We start from the raw sequence: 25,851 nt of genomic DNA on the forward strand, positions 1-25,851 counted from the left end.
TTGTAGATTCAAATACATTTTATTGTTCAGCATGGTGTATGGAACAAGACAGTACATTAACAGTAAAAGTGAAAAAAAACGAACAAGCTTGTTATAAAAAAGTATAAATATCATACAATCCTCAGAATCTTAAGGACACTTAATACATTTTGTCATATGACATAAATAAACTATAGGGTTTCTCTTACAATATATTGTCTAAACCAGTAAGACAAAAACAGTAAATGCCTCTTCTCTTTGAAAAGTTCATAGAGTTCTTTCTTTGAAGACAGTAAAGGGCAATGTGGACTATTTACAGTCTGTCACGTCAGCACCATAAGAACAATTCTGATTTTATTCTTCTGTGCATATGGCCTGAGTTGTGTGGTAGAGGCCGAGACACAATCACACAGAGATATATCACCATTGTTTTGAAGAGGCATTCTCTTCATTCATGGTGGTTTTCACTACCAGCATCAGGTTAAATCGGACCAGCAAGGTCTCTATTGACTTTTTTTATGTGTTTACTTTGACAGAAATAAACAACAGCCGCAACATAGTTGGACGATTGCTAATGTCTTGGCTCACTTCAATGTTTTCCTTTTTCCCCTGACGTATAAAACTCCACATTGGCTGCTTCTAGCGCAGATTTTGAAGGCAATGAAAACCTCACTTCTCCTGCGTTTGCCAGGGTGAACCTTTTGAAGGTTAGTGTGTCAGAGTATTTCCTGTCCCAGTTTCTGGGACAAGGAGCCAAAATAAACTTCTTCTTTACAATTACAAAATTGCCTCTTTTTTTGGTATACAAGGCTAAAAAAGTAAGTAAACATCAACATTTAAGCCTGAGACAACATCAAAAAATATGTCATGTGCTTTATAACACTTATAACACAACTACAAAAATAATATAGCCTCCCATTCAAAAAGAGAATGAAAATCCTTAAGATCTATGATACTCTTGGCTTTATCCTTTCCTTGGAATAAACTGACTCCACTGCTCTATATACAATATCAATAGCTTGGATGGAGACTCACCAATCCACTGTAGCTTTCCTTTGAATGTTCATCATCTGAGGTTAACAATGTCTTTAAGACAGCATGTCTGTGTGTGATAAAAACCAAAAAATAGGGACTAGGATCAGCTGCTCTTGGGATTCATTGACAATGCCCTCATGGAGAGGCGCTTTGAGCTGCCACAAAGGAATGGCCCGATTTAATGTTTGCTGGAGAGCCACACAAGTAAGGTGCCACATCTGTACAGCTGGACACCAGCTCCATGCTATGAAGCCCAATGAAGACCTAGATCAGCCCAGATTCCCGGCACATTCGGTAGAACTGTCCCCGCTGTGCGATGAGGTTGGCTGGAGAGTCCATCTCAGAAATGTGACCTCTGTCCATGACGATCACTCTGTGAAGCAGAAAAAAAGAAGGAAGACAGGTTTTAGATCCAGCATTTTTTTGTTTTTTACACCTGATCTAACATATATGTGTGTGTGTGTGTGTGTGTGTGTCGATTTTGAGGTGTCCAGGCCTATAACTGGGCAAGTGATTAGCATTTCATTAAATGTGGTTAGGTGATTGTAGGGTTGCAACTAAGACTTAATTTCTTCACAAAATAATATAATTTGTACTAATTGTTTTGCCTATAAAATGCCAAAAATAAAGACAAATGCCTATTACAGGTTCCCAGAGTCAAAGTAATGCCTTTCCATGGCTTATTTCGTCTGACCAACAGTAAAACAGTCCAAAGGTATTTAGGTTACAGTGGTATGAAACAGATAAAAGCAGCACATCCTCACATTTGAGAACTGTAACTGTAACCACCAAATATTTAGTATTTTACTTGATAAATTACTTAAATGTACAATTGATAATCCAAATGATCATTAATCCGTTTTGTCAGTCCACTTAATAACACCAAATATTGACTACTACGACTGTAATGCACCTCGTGTAGTCCATGATAGTGTTCAGGCGGTGAGCGACGGTCAGGACGGTGCAGTCTTCAAACTGTGTGCGGATTGTTGACTGGATGAGGGTGTCTGTCTCCAGGTCCACAGCAGCTGTCGCCTCATCCAAAACCAGGATCTTGGTTTTCCTTAGCAAGGCCCTGGCCAGGCACACTAGCTGGCGCTGACCCAGACTACACAGACAGGAGAGGGATAGAATCACATATATTAGATTCTATCTGAAGCTTTGTGAAGATATCCCTGTGATAATATATTGATGACTGACTTTCTACATTGCAATCAGTCCTATCTGCATACCTGAGGTTTTCTCCTCCCTCTGAGCATTCATGGTTGAGTTTATCAGGCAGATTAGAGATAAAGTTTTTGAGGTGAGCGAGTTCCAGTGATCTCCATATCTCCTCATCGGTGTAGGTGTCAAAGGGGTCGAGATTCATCCGGAGGGAGCCTGAGAACAGCACAGGGTCCTGGCAGAGAGGACAGCAGATGTTATTCATCACCGAACGGTCCAAAGTGGTAAGAGTATTTTTACAATTTAGAATGGCTTATTGAATACGGATTGCAGCTATTGCAAACAGTTTATATGATGAAAGCCAGAGCTCAGCTTCTGCTATTACTGCTTTCACACCTGAGGAATGATAGTAATGCGTGATCTGAGGTCATGGAGTCCGATGTCGGCGATGTTGACTCCATCTATAAAGATCTTTCCCTTTGCTGCCTCTAAGATCCTGAAGATTCCCAGGGCAAGTGAAGACTTCCCCGCTCCTGTCCGACCCACAATTCCAACCTGGAAAAAAAAAAAAATTTAAGTAGGACAGAAATTCTGCAATTCAAGCAATTTCAGTCATCCAGGGTTAAAACTGGTTTAAATTGCAAGCTGTTTTTATCATACAAGATTACTCACCCTCTCTCTTTCATGAATTTGCAAGGTAATGCCCTTTAGAGCCAACTCAAGGCCCTTACGGTACTGCAGCCCGTAGTCCTGGAACTCGATAGTACCTCTCTGGGGCCAGGCCAGGGGCAAGGAGCTGCCTTCGATACTCCAACTCGCCTGAATTGGACAATAAGAAAGTGTGAGTAGAGATTTAAAAAAAACAGCCTTTTTATTGTAAAGTGTTGGATTAAATGTCCTGAGCAGTGATTTGTTTATGCGTGTGTGCGGAGGGAACGCTGACCTCTTTAGCAGTTTCAGCATACTCGTTGACTCTCTCCACAGACACAATGTTGTTTTCCACATCAGTCCAGGATCTCACAATCCAACTCAAGATTCCAGTCACCTGCAATATCCAACGTAATAAGGTTTACTTTGACTCATTTTCTTTCCTGCACTGAAAATGCATTTGCTGATTGAGCAAAGCAATGCATTTATATTCCACTATTTCCAGTTTGACCTGTAATTGCCACATGGAGCTTGCAACTGGAGTGAAGTCCCACAATGCTGTGCGTTGTGTGAAATTGGCTGTCTTTGAGTTGGGTATTGGCACAAGTCCAGAACTACTGTGTGAGAATGTGTGGCTGTGGGCAGAGCCTCTTACCTGTAGGGAGTGTGACACAGCCAAACCAACTATGCCTGGACTCAGGGTGCCTTTTCCCATCACAGAGAGAATGGCAGCAGCTAAGACCACACCATTACCAACAAACTCCAGATTGACTGCCAGCCACCTGTGGATGTGACATTGATTTAGCTGTGGGCAGGCAAGTACCAAAATGTGTCCTCTTTACTTAAGCCAGAAGTCATTTTTATGTAACCACGTAACATAAAGCAACCAGAGCAACTCTTGGTGCTATGAATCATCACCATCCCTCCTGAACTATAACTGAGCAAAATGGATGTATAAATGAAATGAAAGCATATTATAATCACATATTATCTCACCGGGTGGCCACAAATCGGGGGAAGTAGGAGGTCTGATTGAAGTCGACCCTCTCATTAGCCTGCAGAATGAACCTGGACTGCTCGCCAAAGGCCCGGATGACGCTGGCGCCCTGCACCGTCTCGTTGAAGTGGGTGTAGATGGGCGAGCGGCTCACGGCTTCCAGCCTCCGCAGCTGACAGGATGTGGCGACGTAGAAGCTCTGTAGCCCACAGTGGAAAAGTAAAACACCAGCTTTAATGAGCGAAACCAGGAGGGAGCGCTGAGGGCTTTTCCCATAATTCATAGTGAATGTGTGTAACATCTATGTCAACACGTGAGTAACAAAACACAAGTGAATGGCCAAATCAGCAGGGTTGGTTTTGGAGCCCGGAGCTTTCCAATAACACACCTTAACGGGACCCAGCTTTTGCTGAGCCACCTTGAACACAAAACTCTCAAAGACAAAATAAAGTCACTGGTGGGGAGTTGAAACATTTGGGGGGGGGAATGTACCTGGACAAAGGCGTAAAGGAAAGCGAGAGGAAGGAGGACCACGGCTGCAAAGGGCGTCGCCATCAGCACAATGATGCAGACCTCCATGAGTTTAAAGACGTAGTTTAGCATCATCTTCAAGCCGTCGGGGACCATGCAGTCGATGGCGTCGATCTCTTTGGCAAAGCGGTTGAGTAGGTTGCCGCTGGGTGTGCTCTCGAAAAAAGACATCGGGGAGCGCAGCACGTTGATCAGCAGGTCCGTGTGCAATTTGCGAGAGGCGATGATGCCGCAGATGGAGATGGCGACAGTCGTACCAAAGATGGCGATGCCTGAACAGAAGGGGAAAGATGTTGGATCAAATCAGAGTCGAAGATTTACCAACAAATGTCGTCTGTTCATTTGTAGAGTTTGAGCCACCAGAATACATCAAACTAACTAACTGACCTTGCACAAAGCCCAGTGCTCCAAACACGGTCAGTTTCAGGTCCGTATCGCTCTGGGTGCCGTTAACAATAGGGTCGTCAGCCCACACGCTCAGCCAGTAGTTATAGGCCAATGAGGCGCCCTGCTGAAAAGCGTACAGGAAGACGATGGGAATGATGATGGCCAAGCCGATGGTCTTGAAGTACTTCTTGTACATCGCCAACGCCACCTGTTGTAGAACAACACAAAATGTAGCAGTCAATCTCAAGGAGTTCGATAACTTGGTTTGTATCAGCAATTTAATGTTTTCTGGTCGTTAAACCTGCAATAACTGATTTTTTGGGCCACTGATGCCCAATTTCACACCACTAGAGAAGAGGGAAAAACAATTTTCACTTACCCTTCCAGTGCGGGCCTTGTCAGCCTCAGTTAGCTTGCCCAAGTCCTCTGGTACCTGTTCCTGGTCTGTTTCAGACACAGGCTCCATATTCTGCAGGTTGGTATTCGTGGTGTCACCCCTGGAGGATATGGAGAGGCCAGAGGTCAGTTTCGTAAAAAAGATGCTTGCGATGCCAAACATATTTATGAGTGTGTTTACATACCCAATGAGCTGCTCCTGTGACAGGTCTCTGGAGAATGGCATGAAGTCGACCATGCTGAGACGAGCATTGGACCTCCTGGAACCAGCTACAAGAAAATTTTTTTTTTTTTTTTTTTAATTGTGATTATTCATTTCTAGACCAATGTTTGTTACATGTTACTCCCTTCTGCACGCACTGAAGTTTATTTGTATGGTACATTTTTTAACTGAATGTTTCTTACCTCTCTGTATGGCGCTCTCTTTTCGCTCTGTACTAGCGAAGGTGTGAATGAAGTCAGCAAAGGCGCCATGGCGGCTGAGGAGCTCCTGATAGGAGCCGCTCTCTGTGATTTCTCCATCCCCCAGAACGAGGATGAGGTCAGCCTGTGGCAGGAAGCTCATCCCATGGGTCACTAGGATGCGGGTCTTTATAGCAAGCCGCAGAAAGTCAGAAAAATAGTATGTAAGCACAATCCAATACTAAATTGAGGCTTTCTTCAAAACAAAAGTGTCAGCAAATTGGAGGTTTCCATATTATGATAACAATAGCACATGCCACATGCTTGTAGGTGGTTTAGGCATTGTAAAATCATTTTTTGGCTCTTTGCAGCTGGATTGGCTTTGTTACATGTATTACCTTGTCTCTAAGGACTCCTTTTGGTCCAATGACTTTGTCAAAGATGTGTTGACCCACATGTGCATCAACAGCAGACAGCGGATCATCCATGAGGTATACATCGGCCTTTCTGTAGACAGCCCTGGCCAGGCTTACCCTCTGCTTCTGCCCACCTGAGAGGTTCAGTCCCTGCATGGACATAATCATTCGAAATTTCAGATATAATCAGATTGAAGAAAAACTTCATATAATTTCCATTTCTCCATTTCCATACCTTCTCTCCAATTTCTGTAGCATCTCCAGCAGGTAGGATGTCCAGGTCGGGCAGCAGTGCACAGGCCTCCAGCACCCGGTGGTACCATGTCTTCAGTTTCTCACGGCCAAATATGATGTTGTCTTGGACTGTGTCGTTCTGTATCCAGGCCTGCTGGGGCACATACGCCACCGAGCCCTGTGGAGACAGATGTGAAAAGCGAGACTGTCAGTATTTATTAAATGAAACCCACAACTAAGAATAGAACTTTGCACGTGGAACATAAGCTCAGTACCTTAACAGTGACACGGCCGCTTCTTTTCTCTGTTTCACCAAGCATGGCGGACAACAAAGAGGACTTTCCACTGCCCACATGTCCGACCACAGCGACGAGAGCACCTCGTGGCACACGGATACTGATCCTGTCAACAAAGAAAGAAAGTGTCCCGTAAGTTTCTCTTTTGTTTTTAACTGTAGATTTGGTCATTTCATTTCTTTTTATAGCTCATACCTTTTAAGACATGGAGGACCCTCTGCAGACCAGCTGAAAGTGCCGTTTTCTATCACCACGTCTTCCCCATCTAAACAAGAAAGAAAGGTTGACTAAAATAGACAAAACCTGCAATAAACACTAAAGACGGGACACGTTCTTTCAACCTGAGCAAACTTTCAAAACAAAATTCCCCCTTGAAGTTACTCGTCAGAATACAGCCTGGGCGTAATTACAAGTAAATTTGCTTAATCACACAAATTACAGAGCTGTTGCTTTTTCACAAGCTGTGTTAGGAAGTGTTGACAGATTACAGACAGAGAACTGCAGTATTTTTCTTTTTTATTTCTCTATGAATCATATGTCTGAATCCATGCTTTGATTTACGTTCAACCACTAAATGGGAACATCCTATAATTACCCTGTCTACCAGTCAGCCAGGGACCCAGGAAGTGACAGTGCATATGATCCATACAAGGCTGTGGTACTCCACACATATAAACAACAAAATCTTGCGGTCTGCTTATATTGATTATGACAGCCTCTGATTTCAGCTGTATGGTTGAACAAATTGTAGAAATTAAACAGTGCAGAATACTACTTTATTCATTTAATGTTAACGTTTATACATGGGTGGGGTTCCTACCAGAACTCAATGGAGCCTTTGAGACATTGTCCACTTTCAGTTCCTCTGAGCACAGGTACTTTCCCAGACGTCTCAGTGAAACCATAGCCTGAAACAGAGTCAGTGGTTAGTTAACTGACCTATATCTATCATATGGAAGCACGAACATATACCATCAGGCACCGCACCTAAGATTAAAAAAACAACATCTCAGCGAAATCACACGTATTAAGTTAAAACGTCACCGACCTGCATGGTTGTGCTTATAGCAAATGGAAGCTGGCTGAGTGGGGTCTTCAGGATGTTGATCAGTGCCATCGAGACAAAAACTTTCTGCGCATCCAGGACGTTCCTGTCATCGAGTGTCACGTAGACTCCGAACATGGCAAAGGCAATCTTGAAGGGGAAAAAAAAAGATGCTAAATGTTACCTTTACAGGAAAGAACGTGTGTGATGGATGATCTTTAGAGACACAATTTAAAGGATAAGGCTGGGGTTATTCTAAATGTCTCTAATTGTCAGTAATGTAGCTCATGAAAAGACCAAAACCAACAACAATGCCTTAGTCTGTCTCTTAGTTCTCTCTGACTTCCCCGCCCTGTCTGTGGCACTCAGCTCCAAGCCCATTTGTTCCTACTGAAGATATGAATCTTTAAAAACAGGTCACAAATATATACTTTCATGTTTTGTTTCATTTGTTGCCAAGCTACCATTCTAACTGACCTTGTACAAAGCTCAGTGAACCAAACACTGTCAGTTTGAGGTCTGTATGCAGCCTTTTCATTAGTAGCTTTTTCAGTTTAGAGCTCTTACCAGGAAAGAAGAGGAGTTGAAGGATGCAATGGAGATGGAATAAAGGATCTGAGACTTCTTCAGGGCTTTGAGCTCTTTTTCTCTATGGCCCAAAACCTGCTCCAGGAAGGCCTTCTCCCAGGCATAGAACTTCAAGATTTTTATTCCATTCAGGATCTCATTCATCAGTCTGATGCGGCCGTCCATGAACTTCATTTGGATCTCCTGTTGGCCAGACAGAGAGGTTTAATTATCAAAAAATAAGCTACCCAAAGCTGAAACTGCGGCACAGTGGAAAGACAATTTACCAGACCAAAGCAAATACATGCATTTGTGAACATGGCTTTGTCCGCTCTTATTACAGCTGTAGTAGTTTTCCTGAACATCATAGAACTTGTTTAAGTCAAAAAGAATTTATAGCTTGTTACATTTAAATGATTTTTATGACAAGGAAACAACAAAGGGCCAGGAATGCGGTCACTGCATTCAAGACTCAAGTTCGATTAAATTGGCATCCAAATTTACAGAACCGTCTGTTGCTTTTCCAAAGAAATGAAAAATTATGTCTTCCTACTGCCCACCCTTTCCTTTCATTGTTTTTCAAACACGTTATATGGGGCAGACATCAAAAGGACAAGAGAGAATGTACCATCCAGGCCAAACACCCACACGGCTCTTCAGCCACTATCTAAACCAGCTGTGGCATCCCTGACCTAACATGCCAGATGTGTCAGGGCTACTGAAGCAAAAGTGTGAAGGATTCCTGTAACTGCTTTTACCTGTAGCTTGCTTCTTTTCTTTGCTATGAATCCGTTGAGTGGAAAAATGAGAATGACAGTGGCAATTCCTGCCAATGCCGATGGGCCAAGATGCTAAATAAAACAAAGAATGAAATGGTGTCAGGGGCCTTTCAGTTAAAATGAAGCTGTGCACGAATGAGCGGCAATGTGAAAACATTTCGGACATACCTGCCAGAGAAAGAATAGACAAAGAGCAATTTCAATAGGAGCCAGCCAGACAGCGTTGAAGTACACCACAAAGTCCATGAGCTTCTGAGTGTCTGCCGAAACCAGATTCACAATCTCGCCCACAGTGCAAGTCCTCCTGGAGGCGCTGTTTATCACCAAAGACTGGATTGACAACAAAAAAAGACATTTTAGCGCTCAGTTGTCCAGTGTTAATTTACATCCTCGTAAAGATTTCAGACGATCATTCATCTGAGGTAAAAGATGGTAACTGTTTTCCGGTCTGGAAGGAGAGACAGCTTTCTTGTTTGCCATTTCAAACGCAGTTTAGGTTAGCGGCTACATGTCCATGAATACAGATTTACCCACCTTCCTGTAAACCAAGCCCATGACAGCTGTCTTCACCCTCATTCCCACTGTGAAGCAGGTGTACATGTACTGATGGTTGAAGACGGACTGGAGACAGGACAGCAGGAACATCAGAGTGGCGTAGAAGTAGCCTTTCCACAGCGGAGCGTCTTCGTCTCTCATGAAATCCAAAAGGAGACTGCGGAGGAAGATATTAATACTTAATCAGGATGTTCAGTAGTTTGCACACACCTCAATTTTTGTGTGTATGTAAGAGTCATGACTATACTGAATCAAAACCCTATGATTTTCCCTGGAGAGTAATGAATGAAACAAATCAAAGCTGACACAGACAGGTTTTCACCCTGTCAACATGATTTTTTTTACTGTGTTTTTCATGACTTTCATTGTGTGCCTTAAACCAATGGCCGTGAGCACTGCTGTGGCTGCTGGCTTGCTGGTCCGCACAAAGTAGCTCGGGTTGCACAACAGTGCTCAGCTTGTGGCCGGGCTGCCCTCACACTTGGCCAGCGGCTCCCTTATTGTGGTCCGACAGCATTGCTGCCATTTAGAGCCTCCTCTCCCTCTCCGCCTGTCCTCCTTACTGCAGCACAGAGGCCTGCGGTCTCGTCTACTTTTCCTGCTCACAGCTCCATGACCGTAATTAACACTTCCACTGATTCTGTGCTGTGCAACAACAACATTCCAGTCTGGCTAGTGGGATTGTGTGGCGGGCGGCTGGTCAGCCATGAACTGTTTTCATTGCTGCCACCTTCTGTTGTTGTTTGATTATCTGAGTCACGAATCATTGAAAATAGGACAATGAAGGTGATATCTGAGGTGATAAACAAAGACTTGTTTACACAGTTACATATTCTATCTATCTCTTTTCCCACAATCTGCTAAACTCATGTTTCTTTAAATTATAGCAGTGAAATATAAGCTATTTCACGTAAATCTCTGAATTGATTTGGACAGTTCACCACCCAAAAACCGCAATAAAACCCATGGACTGCAGTCCATCCAGGTAATTTAATTCTGAGCCGAGGTTTGGAAATATTGGCTGCAGCTTTCCTTTAATACAGTGCATGCAATGCCATTTGGTCTGTGGGACGCGGAGCAATGAAAAAGTTATTTTTGAAAAACTCAACATTTCTTTCCAAATATAATGACAACGTTACATGCGATAGCAACCTTCTTATAAGCAGTTTTATTGAGAACTTCTGTTTTTTTTATCAAGCACAGCAGCCTGATTTCTATCTTCTTGCAGAACGAACAAACGTGTGAATGAGCTTGCCATGTTGGGTGCTGTCTGCACCACAAACAAGACAAGTTCCATGGTACTGGGTTGAGGTACACACTAATATCTACAAACATTGGAAAATCACACCACAGCTTTTTATTGCCAGATTGCACTCCTGGTGAGAGCAGATTTAGGTGTTGGTGCACTCTTCCTGTAAGTCTTACCTAAGCACCTGGGGGATGGCGAACATGAAGGCATCGTGGAATATGATACACAGGGTACCGGTCAGGAAGTATGGACCAAACTTGCGTGCCAGCGCCCTCAGTAGGAAGAAGCCAGAGCTCTGCTCCTTCTGCAGCTTCCTGAGGAGCTGAGCCTGGTCTGGTAGTCTGCTCCCCAGCGCCACACCCGACGCTAAGTCCTTCTCCTGCCTGCCAGAGGTAGAGAACGCACGCAGTTACAGACTACACATCTGTGGCAGAGATGCCCCAACATGATGCTGGCGCCTTTCAAGTCGTTAATGTAAAACAGACTGTTAAAAAAACAACCTCTGTTGCTACTCGTACCATCACTGGTGTACTCAAGAATTTGCTTCACTGACGTAATTATTGGAGTCAACGAGGGATCTTCAAAGCGCTGGGTCATGTTAACAAGCTTTGACACAGGGCTCTTGTCTTGACATTATGGTACTGTATGTCCTCAAGGGAACTCTTTGGAACTATTCTGAGCCCAGTCCCGGATTTCAATTTGCCGCAATCATGGCTAAGTCATGCTCTGCTCGGGTCATTAATTCAGCCAGCACCATGCTGACGTTTGACCACATTGCAATAAAATGGAATTTATTCTTTGGCTGTTAATCTTTGACAATAGCCAGACACAAAATTGTGGATTACAGGCCTATGTCAAAATAGCCATATAAGACAGAGAAAACATGAAAGACGATGTGTGCATTGGGCACATGTCTTTTCTTTGTGAATATTTGTCTTCTGCTGCATGTTTTTTCATGCTACAACTATTTGCTAATAAACATAGAGTATTAAGCAGCCAGTCACAGGGCTCATTAAAGGGGCAGATTGTATGTTAAAAATCTATTTAGTACTACATATCATTGAAATACAAGATGTTGTAGTACTCCATATAATGTCTTCTGTGGGTTTAGATGGAGATCATGTCTAGTAACCCCGATGATGTCATGAGGGTTATGATGTCATCAGAATTATTGGAGACCAAAACTTCCTAACAAAGTTTGTGTTACAAGGAGCTTGATGGAGTTTGATTGACGGATGTGTTAATCAGGCAGAGAGGGTCAAACTAAAATAATGCTATTGGTTGCATTATGGGAAATGTAGTGTTTTTTGGAACTTGACCAAATACCTGCAAAAATATTAACATTCCCATCCGCCTCAGCTGTAATTTGTGTTTTGTGCTAATTAGGAAATGTCAGCATGCTAATACATTAAACTAAGCTATGTTAGCATTGTCACTGTGAGCATGGTAGCTCAAAGCACAGCTGAACCTGAGTACAGCCGCACAGAGCAGTTTCAGTGGTTGTAGACTCGTAGTCTTGTTTATTCTCTTAAATTTAGACTTTAATCTAGTCTTTTGTTAGTCTCCCAACTTTATGAAAGTAAAACACCAATTCGCTGGGGTACCACGTTAAACAAAATCATCAAGTGGTCTCACTTTTGAAGTTTGGCACATTCATCCGTCCAGTCCTCTTCCAGGTCAGAGATGATCTTGTGCGACGTGTCTTCCTCCCTCAGGGTCCACAGATCCTCTGCTACCAGCGGGGTGCGATATCCTTTCACAACAAGCCTGAGGAGGATGATTCATACATATAATCGTCAACAAAACACATATTATTGTAAACAAGTACAAACTGTTGCTGTAGTGAGTCAGCCGAAAAGCAAAAATGAGAGGTTTTTAAAGAACCATTTTACCCAGTGAACCACCAGAAGAGAATCTTTGACAGGAAAGAGGCATCTTTTACGGGACAGGGATTCTGCAACAGATTAAAGACCAGACTTAGTGTTGTTTTCGCAATAAATCTCTCACCACTTTAAGGCTTTTGAGACATACACAGCTTCACAGAGGCCGTTGGTTGATGGTTGAATGGTGCACTTGTGAGGAGTGTGTTTAATGATGCTAATGTGTGTACGGTCAGGTGGTCCATTGTGGGGAGTAGAGGCCATGAACTCCCACACGACACGATAAATAGAGTTCAGTGTTAGCGCATGGGGACGATGACGTTTTGAGGTCTGGTGCAGACAGAGCGGAAATGTGTCATCACAAATTGTATAACAAGTGGATAGACACAAACATATGCAGACACAGAAAGTTTGTCCTCTCACGCATTCCTTATGGCATCTCTCCACCCTGCCACCCCCTCACCAGTTTGCTCTGTTCGTTACCAGCACTCTGGCTCTTCGTCCCCTCACTTCCTCTCTTCCTGTGAGTAACTATAACCAGAGCTTGGGGCGGAGAGGAGGAGGAGGTGGAGGAAGACGAGGTGGACACACCAAGGACCGACCAATGGGTGTGTCCACCACGCCAGACTGCGGCTTCTGCACCCTCAGCCTCCTCACCACCGGCCAAGAGGTTCTTAGGGACTTTTCCAGCTATTTTGATTGTTTATCACCGGGGAAATATATGATGTCACACGTCTGTTTGATTGATTAGAAACTCATTTTCATTCACCTGTCAGCTGTCCTGAATCTACTTGCTATTTCAAGCTTGACAAAGTGTCGTCAGGCTAATGTTTGATGAGATGGTGAGATCTGTATTAAGTAGCGGATGTTGTGTGGTCACGGACTCAGCAGCAGTGGTCATGATGTTGTCCAACGCTGAAGTGAGTGAGTTGGCGTTGATGGTATGCAGGAGAACCATGACACACACACACACACACACACACACACACACACACACACACACACACACACACACACACACACACACACACACATTCACACTCCCATCATAGGAAGCCAAAACAGTGAAGTGAGAGTGGAAGGAGGGAGGGAGGTGAATCACATCATTTCCTCCAAAAGGGAAAAATGTCTTGACAACAAAAGTTGAAAACCACAAGATAGCTCCTCAGGCTTTTTCTTCCCTGGGTATTGGATCGGGGTGTTTTTGACGGAAGTGGGATACATTCTCCTCTGCCTACCTTTTCCAAGACGGGTTTTCCCTCTGGAGGCTGGTCAGCAAAACAGCACAGGAAGAGCTGGGCCAATTGGATTGTGAAGTAGGAGAAAAAGGCGAGATATCGTACGATGTCCGAGGCAATGCCCTGTGGAATAAGAAAGCACAGATTAAGGAGGCTGCTAAAGGACTGAAAAATACCAGTCTTTAGCAAGAGATCCTTCCGTTTATTTGTTTTGAACTATTCCAAGTTTCGTAAGTTAGACTCTTATTTTGAGCTGGGGACACAATAAATTGCCTTTGTGGCCGTGCACATGCCACAGAAAAATAACAGTGTTCTTAAAACAAGACATAAGGTTTTCAACAGGATCAAAATGTGTTTAAGTTGTTTCATCACTTTCAACATTACTTAACAAATCACACAACATCCTGTGGCATACAGCGTCATTTTACTTCATAGTGGTTTTGTGTGCAGTTTCACAACAACATGAAAATTCATTACATGGCTTTTCCCATGCTTATACAATGTATAGCAGAGGATATGGTTTAGACACCAAGATCACAAACACAATAAAGATTATTTTGGACCTTAAAACTAAATCAGTGAAAACCCCAAAGTCTTTAATGGCGTACTTTATATAAATGAAGCCATAGTTAAAGCTGCCTCTCAGTCACGCTAAGAGCCCGTATCTGTAAATAGGGAGATTGTGGTTTTACAAACCAGCACCCTTACATTCAATCAAGCGTGCAGCTGCGATATTAACTACTCAAAGACTTTTGAGAAATGTAGGACTTGCATGTTATTCTTGACGTACAGAAATTGGGGTTTGGCAGAGGCATTGTTAACCACTGGGTCAGGGCTGCTGCCACAGACAGTCTCTTGTGCAGCAGAATGGGTTTGCATGAAAGTCAGAGCCATAGTAAACAGTATAACAACTTTCTCTGATTATGTTATGCTGTGCCCAGAAAGGAGATATGAAGAGGCCAAATGGATCCGGCCACACAGTGAAAAACAGGGTCATGGTCAGAGAGTGGGTGGGAAAAATGTAGGTCAAGCGACTATGAATGGCCAATGGTCCAAAAACATTAACTCAATCAACTCGCAATGCTGCAACATGAATTAGACACTTTCTTTATACGTATTTACAAAATGTGCTGTGACACCTTTGTTCTTGATCTATAACAAGATTAAAAAAAATACCTTTTTTTAAATGTCCTGTAATAGTACAGGTATCAGCATATATACTAAAACATTCTACATGACATACTGTACCCCTAACACATATACAAAACACATATACCTTGTTGAATATAATGCTAGAGCCAGCAGCCATTTAGCTTAGCGTAGCACAAAGACTACAAATGGGGGAAACAGCTAGCCTGGCTCTGTCCAAAGGTCAGAGAAATAAAAACCCTCCTATCAGCACCTCAAAAACTCACTAATTAACACATCATATCTTGTTTGTTCAATTTGTAACAAAAAAAGTGAAGCGTAAAACCACAAAGTGTTGTTTTTACAATTTTAGCCGGTGTACGTACTAGCCGGCTAGCTGTTTCCCCGTCTTCGTGCTAAGTTAAAGCTGGAGTGCGGAACTTTTTTCTCCCCTCTCTGGCAGTGGGAGTAAATATACTGTCTATGGTAAATACACAAACACTATTGATGCGTGCTTATGATGTATGCCTGCATAAGAGAGGTCCCATCTCCCTTGCTCATCAGGAACGTTTTTTTATTTTTTACTCACCAAGTGGTTTGATACGTTTCTTGGATAGGCTACTTGTTATGTTTTCTACCATAGCGTGAGCTCTGGCTGGTTGATGTAAAACCTATCCTTCCGCCAGTGCGGTAATGTTGCATCAGACACAACAGTGCAGTAGCCTAGCTATGGACTTGAATGTAACGGATGGTCATTCATATGTAGAAGTCCCACACTCCAGCTTTAAGCTAATTAGCTTATTTAGCTAGCGGTGGGCTTCATATTTACCGTACAGACGGGAGAGCAGTAGAATTCTTCTCATCTAACTCTTGAAGAATGAGAATGAGCATTTTTCTTCCAAATGTCTAACTAACCTATTCCTTCAACAGGAGTTATCAGCTTTAACTTAAGTAAGAACTTTCTTTTGTTTTATTGGTTTTACGGTGCAGTGAACAGTCCTGGCTCCTAAAAACTTGTTTTTCTTTTGTAGTTGTCTTCATTATCTCCAGTCCAACTCCAACTTTGACTGCATCTTTTGCAAATCTGACACTGCCGCAAACCATTTCCTGTAAGTCTACCTAATTTATAATTGTACCGTTAACTCCCATGATCAAACAAAAGACGCTGGATGGTAATAAAATCTTTAGAGAAATTGATGAACACAACAACCATATGAATTTGGTTAATCAAGATCTGGATATGTATATGGTTGAGAAATATATGTGTGGTCACCTATCCTACGTGCACGCGTGTGGTTCAATGAAATGAAAACATCTGTGTCTAAATTCTAAATGCCCTCGCATTATGTGCGGATGCATAGATTTCCATCTGGCTGTGTTTACAGCAGTGTAGGCCCATAAACACAGCGCTGACGTTCCTCTGGTCTGACCCTGGGCTGCCATGTCTCACCAGCATTTATCCCAGGGCCATCATTACTCTCCCCCAAGCAGTGTGGGAATGTCACACTGAGGACGATAAAACAGAAATATGGATGTGTGTGTTTGTGTGTTTTTTTTAGAAATGCAAATGCGACTGCCCCAGGGCTGCGTGCGCTTAAATAGAAACTTACCCCATACAACAATGATTGCAGTGTCTGACATGACACGCTGGAAGAAAAGAAAAGTTAAACGCACACAGACTTGACCAGAATTGGCAGTGTCATTCTCCAACACTTGGTTAACCTTTGGTTACCTTGGTTGAAATTGGGGGATGAAACAGAAACTGCTGACACAGGGTATATCTCAAGCTGTGCTGCTGGAGTCTTGCGTCTAGACTATGGGTAGGAGTGGACCTGATTAGATATCCCTGCATCTTGTTTTTACACTGCAAGTTCACTGAGTTCAACCCTGACAAACACATTCACTTTCGCTCCGAATTATTCCTTTTGGATGCTTGGAATATACAGCATCATGTGTTTACGTATACAGTAGGACACAGTGATCATAGTTCTAATAAATGGCATGACATAGTGTTCAAATTTCATATTCATTAATCAGCTAAAGACATACCTCATCCATGGCCAGCTGGATCTTCGCTCTGAGAGGCACCAGGGAACAGACAACAGCCAAGACCCAGAACAGGAAGAGGAATACAGAGGAACGACAGCCTCTTATTCTTTCCAACTGGATGATGCATAAGGCCAAGATCTAGAGACAGAAATACTTAATTTAAGAGTTCACAGGCAGGCTTCTTACAGCACAGGAGAGGAAACAACTCTATCCCTGAGCCAGAAAGCACTCAAATCTGTGACACCACGATTTAGAACAACCTGGAGCAACTCAACAAGGACACAACTAGGACAGGAAACTGTGATTTCCATGTATGAATTGCCTTTTTGGAACTAAATGAAATCTTGTTTCATTCATGGTGCTTAAAAAAACATTAAGCACCATGAATTTTTAGTAAAGCTGGAGCTGCTCTGTTGCTCTGTTGCTCTGGGAAAGACTTCATTCCAAAATGCCATTCAGTGCTACTTCAGTCAAAGAAACATTAAGCACCATTTCTCCTGCATTAGATGCCGACGTTTCTTAACAGCGCAAAGAGGGTATAATCAGATTTATTCTGATCTAATGCAGCCAATGGTGGTTTTGAGAAAGAACTTGGGTTTCTGGGATTTTCCTGGCCGCAGGCACAGATGTGATCTGGCTGACTTCCGCCAATAAGGAAACTACACATGTATGGTATGCCGGATGCCCTATACACATTGCCTAAACTTATTATATACTCTCCGTAAAAATAAAAACTACACCGTGATGTTTCAAAAATAGGCCTGAATCAGTGTTTGAATGTGGCTGTCTGTACTCAGAGGAGTCATGCATCTGCCGTTGAACCACGATATAATTGGTCCTTCTCTGAGTGGTTGGCCAAGTGAGACGTCACTTTGTCGTGCCAGCTCATCACCAAGTGGGGAGAAAGCCTGGTTTAGGTTTCATAAGGAATACCACATTGGTTACTTTGGGATGAGCCACAGTACTGTCCTGTTATAAACCATAGCGGCCTGGTCATTATATAAGTTTTTCACATAAACAACCTTATATATTTTATGGGGGGAGATGTGTACAGATTTCTGTGTGGTGGCCAACATGTTTATGTGGTCCGGTGGATATACAGTAAACAACATACAGGGTTCACGCTTACTTGCTGTGGTGACACACTGATTATTTGTTCTTTTGTTCATTTATTTTTCCTACACACTTGAAGGATGAATACAGACAGAAAGGCACTTCCAATCATACCTATGGGGAATTTAGAGTCTCCAGTCCACCTGACTGGATGTTGGAGCCAAGAGCACACATATAGAGGGGATGCGAACACAGGGACACCATGCCAACTCAAAGCTTGTGAACGTTCAAGAATTTGATGTGCTTTAGAGGTGAATAAGTCCTAATTACAAGTACTCAACGTACTAGTAGGCCTAACTGAGTTGCTTTTTACTTACACTATTTTACATGGCTAGTTTTCAACCCAAGCTGCATTCATTGATTTTGGCCATTTGGCGGGAACGCAACAAGCTGTAAATAATGAATTACTATCACCTTATAGTTTATATTATAGTTTATATCGCTTTTTACACATCCAGCCGATATAAAGCAATATAAGCATTATTTTTGAGTCATGCCCTTGTCCACCCAGATGTGAGTCAAATATTCACTCTTCTTTTAGCTCTAATTTGGTCTCTACAAACTCCTGAATGAAATACGTGGCTAAATGCTCCACTACGTTTACCAGTTGCTAACCTTGTCTGTCTGCTGTTTGGTGCTGGGCATGTAGCGTACAGTGGATTTTTTTCAGAGGTTTTTAAAAAATGTTTTAAAATGTCTCAGTGTCTGGAAACAAGGTTGAGGAAATGAGCTGAAAGATGCTGATGGGAACTGCAGAGTCAGTGAAAATTATCTGTGTTTTCATCACTATGAGCAATGCATTTTCCATTACACATAGTCATTTGATCCATTGTTGATTTAAAAATATAGATAACTGCAGCTTTAAGTAGTATTTAAATCAATCAACACTTGATCATTACCAAAAACACTGTTTTTAAAAGCTAAAAAAGGTTCCAATGCTGCACATTGATTTTATATCCTAGTTTTGATCAACTCAAGTCTTCTATGGGAGTCAGCAGCACCAAGCCCATGGTAAGAATTTAATGTACTCAACTGCTGGTACTTTATGTCCTGAACTGATGATGAGGTTGAGGCTGCATCCGCCTCTACCAAGCCTAAACATAAGTGAGGGGTTCGTAAAGCTGACTCTGGGTCAGCATCTGAGGGCAAAGACCCTCCTATTCCTAGCCTTCCGCTCTGACTTGCCATATTGCTGCAAACCATCAGCCCATCTGTTTGTAGAAGTCAGTGGGTGGAACTAAGTCCATCACTGAGCCTTGAATCAAACCCCTACCTTATAATTACATGGGAAGTGTGCAGTGCTGGGGAAGGAATAGGACGTTTACGTCATGGTATTGCTGATTATAGTCAGTGTCATGAGAGTACTTTTCATCAATAGTAACCATGATTCGTTCGTGGGCTAAAAAATGTTCCCATACATTAACTTTAGTTGAAGGGCAACAAAACAAGTTAGTCAGAGCAACAAGAGCACAGTGTTCCAGGCCTGCACCCAGGGAACGGGTGGTGGTGGTTGTGGGTTGCTACAATCAACACAGAAAAAATGAAAATGATATCCTTTAATAAAGATAGGCCTGGCAAGTAGATTTAAAGATCGGTGACACGATCTTAATTGGTTTCAGTAGATGTTTGTTGTCTGTCCCCTTGGTCTGATAAATGATATCCTCAAAATAAATGACCTATTTTTAAAATATATCCCTTGATACAAGGGACGTCTTAGTGTATTTTTACCTAAATGTGCTGCTATTTACTCAGGAGTCTGAAAAGACCACAGTTGGGCAAGGCTGTCTGACTTGAGACTGTGCAGCACCTGTATAAGGCTGCAGAGAGAGGAAGCGTTGTGGGTAAAGCTATACAGCTCACTTGGCTACAGCAACCCTTCCTATCCAGACTCAGCGCCCTGGTACTGCATTGTAATTCTTACATCACTCGTGCTCAGCATAAACAGCATTTTAAACTTGCCATGCCACCCATGTTGTCAGCTGCACCCCTTTTTCAGTTTGCTCCTACTCATCAGTTAAACATTTAAAATCTGCAGAAAATGAGTGGGATCGATGTCCTGAGAAACATTCAGGGTTGTTTCCATCAACACAAGCCACTGAAAACATTTCTCTGATTGCACACTAGACTTTATCTTCTATAAATAATGTTCTATAGCCCACTATACATGCCACTCTAGACCCAAGATGTTTGGAGGGAGAAGAGACAAACAAAATTTGTAAAGATTAAAGATCTAGACTGCATAAATCTGCACAGGTCTGATTTGGATCTAAACATGTGAGTTGTGTGAGCCGTTTTTTCCTCAGACTTGAGCAAATCAATGTGCACACTATGGATTTTGGGTATGGTTTTATTTATTTAAAACATAAGGTTCTTATTCCAAGGTGAATTTGATGAATGTTTTGTCCTTTATCTCTTCTTTCTTTCTGCATTGCAATTAAACACGCTGCACCTTAAATACAGTTTTGGTCAGAACAATGGCACTCAAAAAAGGAACTGGCTTCAAAACTTCCAGTCCAACAGCACACCTGTAGCCTATATAAAGCCCAAACCTTTCTCTGTAATTAGGTTTAACAGAGGCTACAATTGTGTTTGTCACCTTTGGTGGTTTTGTGTGTGTTTTTTTTAAGATGAACAAAAAGGTTGGAAGCGATTCAAATGAGCTTGATTTCAATCACACAATTAGTCAAGGCACTGCCACTACTGAACAACTCATTTGCATGCAACTAAATGATTGGATAAGCATCAATGAAAAACTTGATTCAATAAACATCACTAGGCAAACACTGTCTATCCCCCTATAGTATATACTTTAATTGGCCCGCAGTGGCAATGATGTGGGGAAAACAACATAATATACTTTGGAAAAGATCGAAAAACATCTGAAATATTTTTGGTTTATATACTGTCTTTTCTTTATTATATATGATCTCCCACTTGCACAGCACCTCACCATAAAATTTTTCATTGTATTTAAACTTTGCACGTATGTACGTACACCGATTCCACATCAAACAGTAGCTGATGTCACTACACATGTACTCTGCAGCCTGATGAGTGGTGGTCAAATACTGGCGGCATTTACAGGCTGGTGTAATATTTGCATTGCCTGCAGCACTATAAATCTATCCCTGGATATGCATCTTTGCACCTCAGTGTCTGGCCAACATACGGTACATAGACTATATATTCTTTCATTTTTCTGCACATTGACATGTGAGCCAGCAGGACACGGGCTAAAATATTCCCAAACTTCTCTGTTACCCAGAGCAACGCAGGAGCGATGTCAGATGTGCGATTTGAGCTACAAATCAGTTGCATAGCTCAATAGTTAAAGCTTTTTCCATATGCACACCATGGATGCACTGGGACTCTGTAAAACTTACTAACCCTACTCACAAAAAAAAACAATTGCATGACTCTTTGGGATTCACTGTGTGTTGTCCTTCCGCCCGCTCATTTCATTACCTCTTAAAACTTGATCAGGGACAAATGACAGGGCACATTCCGTTTGCTTATCTCTAGAAACTTGTGAAATTGCTTAAAGTAACGAGCTACACACACACACACACACACACACACACACACACACACACACACACACACAGTACATGGACTAGTTGTTTCAGGTGGATGAGTTTACAAACTGACATAAGCCAATATCCATGTTGAAGCCTTGATCTATAGATTTTTCAGGATGCTGCTCATCCACCCTTGATGCACTAATGCATGTGTCACACAAGGTTAGAAGCTTTTAACTCAAAAAAATTCATGAAATTGAAATGACAGATATGGGTAAGAAGATCAAAATCAGGAAAGAGTCACAGTATTTACCACAGTCATGCTGCGTATGATGGGGCTGAGTAGGAAGACCATATGCTGCTGGATCTCCTGGCTCCTCTCCAGCAGGATGTAGAAGAACTCCACAAAGCCAAAGGAGGCCAGCAGGAAACCCAACACCTGAGCGGGACAGGAGAGTAATGGAAGACTGAATGGAGAACCTTCACGGTCACGTTTGCCAATGTATTTTTTTTCTGTTAAACAATAAACTGAAGAGTGGCCAAAGTCTGTGTCAAGTCTCACCATCTTGACGGTGCAGAGGCAGGACATTCGAATGCGTCCGCAGTCATGGCAGTAGAGGTGAAGGCAGTAGAAAGGGGCCAGCAACCACAGATAGATACAGGGAACCCACACCAGTACTGTGTTCTGGAAACACTGGGTCAGGTCTGGGTTGGCTGTGTACCACGTACGGTTCCAGTCCTACAACAAAGATAAAGTCAGAAGTTTAGATCAAGAGAATATGCCTGAGAGTCACAGTGTGACTTTATATCCATCATATGACAGACAGAGCATGGGAGAGCCAAGTCCAGAGAATTCAGACTTGGTGCGGGTCCTACTTTTCATCCATCAAAGCAGCGGAGAGTGAAAACCACAGCAAGTCAACAGAGAATGTGTCTGTGCCCAATCCCGACAGAGTGTGAGTTGGAAGAGGCCTCCTTTTGCTAAAAAGCTGATTCAGTTTTTTTTTTTTTACCACGTCTCTGGCTTGTTTTACTAATTTGAGTAGGACAATGTAAGCTGTCAACACAAATTAAAATGTGAGGTCAAGGATTATACTAATAATGAAGCCTATAAACAATAAAAGTCCCTGCAGACGAGGTGTGTTGGGCAAATGCTGCCAAACGTTTGTGATTATGTAACAGCAGGAGAGGCAGGATAGGTTGTCTTTAAAAAAAAACACACACACACACACACACACACACACACACACACACACACACACACACACACCAAGGGCTAAGTGGCTTGTTGTTGTCTTGCTTCCCTTGTTTATCACCTCAGTGGCCTAATGAGGGGCAGGGTGTCTGGCTGTGCTAACAAGGCTGCCCTGCGGAGTCACCACAGGAAGTGGTTTAAAGCTTCTAGCATGGCGGAGTAGTCTGGCCCTGCTGGTAGAGTCCCAACTGGGATAAGGGACAGAGGTCACAATTGGTGGCAGCTGCATGATCATTATGTAGCGCAGCTCTGCCGGTGAACCACATCAGGTGAGACTCTTGTGGGCAGCATGTCTCAGCATGAGTAGTGATTAATTCACGTTTAGCAATCACTACTGTTTCCAACCTCTGGAGCCACAAGGGTCTGAATCATGGTCTGACTGTAGGCTACCTTTTCGAATCACACAGGGTCACAAAAAAATACTTAACTCTTTACAATATAGGTGGTTTAGGTTATGTAATGAACATGCCATTTTGCACATTCGTTATACTAGTGGTCTCTGTGAGCACTGATGTACCAAAATCCATTAAAGTGATGAATCTCTTGAGAGGCTGTGAGTGGGAGGCTACTTTCGCAGACCCTTCTGACTCCTGAGGTCAGTGGCAGGCGGATGAACAGAACACTTTTATGTAAGAAATCCAACTTGTCAAACCGCCTCCAAGCACTTTCTTGTGCATTTTTCTCAGTACTTATGCTGTTTCTCACCCTTGGCTGAAGTGGTTGCAGTAAACTAGTAGATGCCAAAAGCTGGGGTACTGCAAGGTGTCTATTTTTACCTGACAAACACAGCGATGTGAAAAGTGGGAGAGACTTTTTACTGTGCTGCAAATCTGCTACAGATCCAGAGCAATTCAGTGGATCATAACGAGTTAATAAAATCTTACACTGGCTTGTGAGCAAAACAGCATTATGCTAATGTAAGTATGTGACGTGTATGAACTAAGGACACTGTAATTTCAGAAGGCATTGATCACTTTCCGGACAGTTTCCACCTTGACTTTCAATTCAATTTCAATTCAATTATATTTATAGTATCAAATCATAACAAAAGTTATCTCGAGACACTTTACAGATAGAGTAGGTCTAGACCACACTCTATAAATTCCAAACTTTGACCTGTTTGTTTTTTATCAAATTACAGGATGGCTCGATTTAAGAGGAAAGCACACTGCTAGCTCTTAACTTGGCCCCTTTCAAATGTATGCACCCTAAAAAGCTTGCATGCATTGGTGGATCAAACCTCTACTGCTGAGCTGCAAGTTCAGTTCAGTATTAAAGTCATATCAACATCTCTACCCTAGGGCTGTTTGAATGATGCTCTTCTAAAAGTATGTGAAAGGTTGATTACTACAGTTAATAACTGAAAGCACTTTGCAGCCAGCTGTTACGTAAAACATCCTTTTTGTGGTGAATGCAATATGGCTGAGAACATCACATCTGCACTTCTGAACCTTTGTGGGAAAGAGGCCTTCACGAGATAACACTCAGTTTACTTTCACTTTCTCTCAACAAAGCTTGATAGCCATTGTTTTGAGCTTTTGCAGGAGCAAGAAACTGAGAAAGAAAGAGGCAAGTTGAGAGCGAGTGCATTTTATAATTTTGACATTCTAGCTGGACCGCGGCCATCCTTTGAGCCGGGATTTAGAATGTGGAGGTTTGCTCATGTACGAGACTAAAAAGCCTTTCCAACAACAACAGCTCACTCAGTGTGACGCATCTCCACCTCTCAGCATTTCATTGTGCTGAATCACAAAGCAGAGTGACGGTAAACGCAGCTCTGACACGCATCAAATTGCTTTAGATTAGATTTCTAATGCGTATGCGTACAGGCTGCAAACTGAGAAGGTCAGCGACGCGTATGCTATGGTGATTTTCTTCCTGTACTGCTTAGTGCTGCCAGCTAACATTTTAGCTTGACCCACTCTCCCCCTCTTCCTCTTCTGCACACAAGCTTATTATTTTTAATTCTATTGTTAGTAATATACAGTAAAAACCTGTTGAATGCTAATGAGCAGCATAGTTGATGGACAAGGACACAAGAACAGCATTCTAATGTGGCCAATGCTAATTGCGTTAACCCCTAAATCGATCAATGCCGACGATTAAACAAGTTAACAGGAGTAAGTGAGCAAAAGTTGTCAAAATTATCTCAATGTGTCATGCATTCAAATTTACATTCAACAACCGTGGGTGCTCATAATGCAGGCTCAGAAAGACAACAACAAACTTGTGCGTGACCATTTACCAATTAATATTGGCTTATATCAAATGAGCATGCATTTTGTGACAATAAAAACTTGCCTTAGGAACCCAAAATATCAAACTCTTTATAACTGACCTACATATGGTTCTACATGATCTGTTCTTGGCGAAGAAACACAAACACACACAGGAAATAGCAGGGTCAGTGAACACATAACAAACTCACCCATAGAGGGTCCAGGCCGCTGAGTCTGCAAAAGGCATCCATCCACTCGCTTGCTCCTTCCTCCCTGATGCTCCACTTCTTGGGATCGATCAGCCCTGCTCCTCACACTGGATAGCACACACTTAGCACCAGTACGTGTTTGTGTGTGTGTGTGTGTGTGTGTGTGAGTGTGTGAGACGTGGGGAGAAAGAGTTTAGTATGTGTGTACTTATTAGACTTTTCCTCTCTAGCTAATGGTAAATCTTGGCTTTAGCTGGTTCCTACCTGTCCGTCTGGGTGGCACGCTCTATGTTTATTAGTGTGTGTGTGTGTGTGTGTGTGTGTCTATGTATGTGTGTTTGAGTGTATGTCTGCGTGACTTTTCCTCCCCTTTAATAAAACATCTTCTCTCAATGAAACTCTGTTTCTGTCTGCCTCGCTGTTTGAACTGCTGCTGCCCTAAGATCCTGTGTCTTTCTGACTCACTCCGTCTGCCTGCTGTTTATGAGTGTGTCTCCTTGTTGGGTGGGTGGAAATATCTCTCTCTCTCCCTCTCTCTCTCTCTCTCTCCCTCTCTCTCTCT

At 42.6% G+C, this 25,851-nt stretch overlaps 1 protein-coding gene across 3 annotated transcripts; it reads right to left on the bottom strand.

The window, feature by feature from the left end:
• Positions 1-25,851, bottom strand: abcc6a (ATP-binding cassette, sub-family C (CFTR/MRP), member 6a). 3 transcript variants are annotated; one of them, XM_028592259.1, is made up of 31 exons: positions 25,290-25,851; positions 22,169-22,345; positions 21,920-22,045; positions 16,976-17,113; positions 13,799-13,921; positions 12,573-12,634; positions 12,316-12,447; positions 10,857-11,063; positions 9,411-9,588; positions 9,045-9,206; positions 8,856-8,948; positions 8,098-8,301; positions 7,534-7,680; positions 7,306-7,393; positions 6,681-6,750; positions 6,465-6,591; positions 6,191-6,367; positions 5,938-6,105; positions 5,543-5,726; positions 5,323-5,407; positions 5,121-5,238; positions 4,742-4,949; positions 4,316-4,626; positions 3,823-4,022; positions 3,482-3,608; positions 3,122-3,223; positions 2,851-2,997; positions 2,575-2,733; positions 2,247-2,413; positions 1,928-2,122; positions 1-1,387 (listed from the first exon to the last, which is right to left on the bottom strand). In XM_028592259.1, the coding sequence occupies exons 1-31, from the start codon at positions 25,329-25,331 to the stop codon at positions 1,279-1,281; spliced, it is 4,533 nt and encodes a 1,510-aa protein (XP_028448060.1). In that variant the 5' UTR covers positions 25,332-25,851; the 3' UTR covers positions 1-1,278. The 3 variants fall into 3 exon arrangements, with proteins under 3 accessions (XP_028448060.1, XP_028448068.1, XP_028448077.1); XM_028592267.1 differs by lacking the exons at positions 16,976-17,113; positions 21,920-22,045; positions 22,169-22,345; positions 25,290-25,851 and adding an exon at positions 15,075-15,270; XM_028592276.1 differs by lacking the exons at positions 12,573-12,634; positions 21,920-22,045; positions 22,169-22,345; positions 25,290-25,851 and having other exon boundaries at positions 16,976-17,057.

This window comes from Perca flavescens, chromosome 2, assembly GCF_004354835.1.
Source record: "Perca flavescens isolate YP-PL-M2 chromosome 2, PFLA_1.0, whole genome shotgun sequence".
Taxonomy (NCBI): Eukaryota; Metazoa; Chordata; class Actinopteri; order Perciformes; family Percidae; genus Perca; species Perca flavescens.

Bases quoted from the DNA above. Each gene is read 5' to 3' on its own strand.
- abcc6a (XM_028592259.1), bottom strand. From the start codon at position 25,331: ATGGATGCCTTTTGCAGACTCAGCGGCCTGGACCCTCTATGG. The intron at 11,064-12,315 runs GTGAGACCACTT...TACCTCTGGCAG, and splicing joins GAATGTGCCAAACTTCAAAA to GCAGGAGAAGGACTTAGCGT. The intron at 3,609-3,822 runs GTGAGATAATAT...TCACATCCACAG, and splicing joins CCCCGATTTGTGGCCACCCG to GTGGCTGGCAGTCAATCTGG.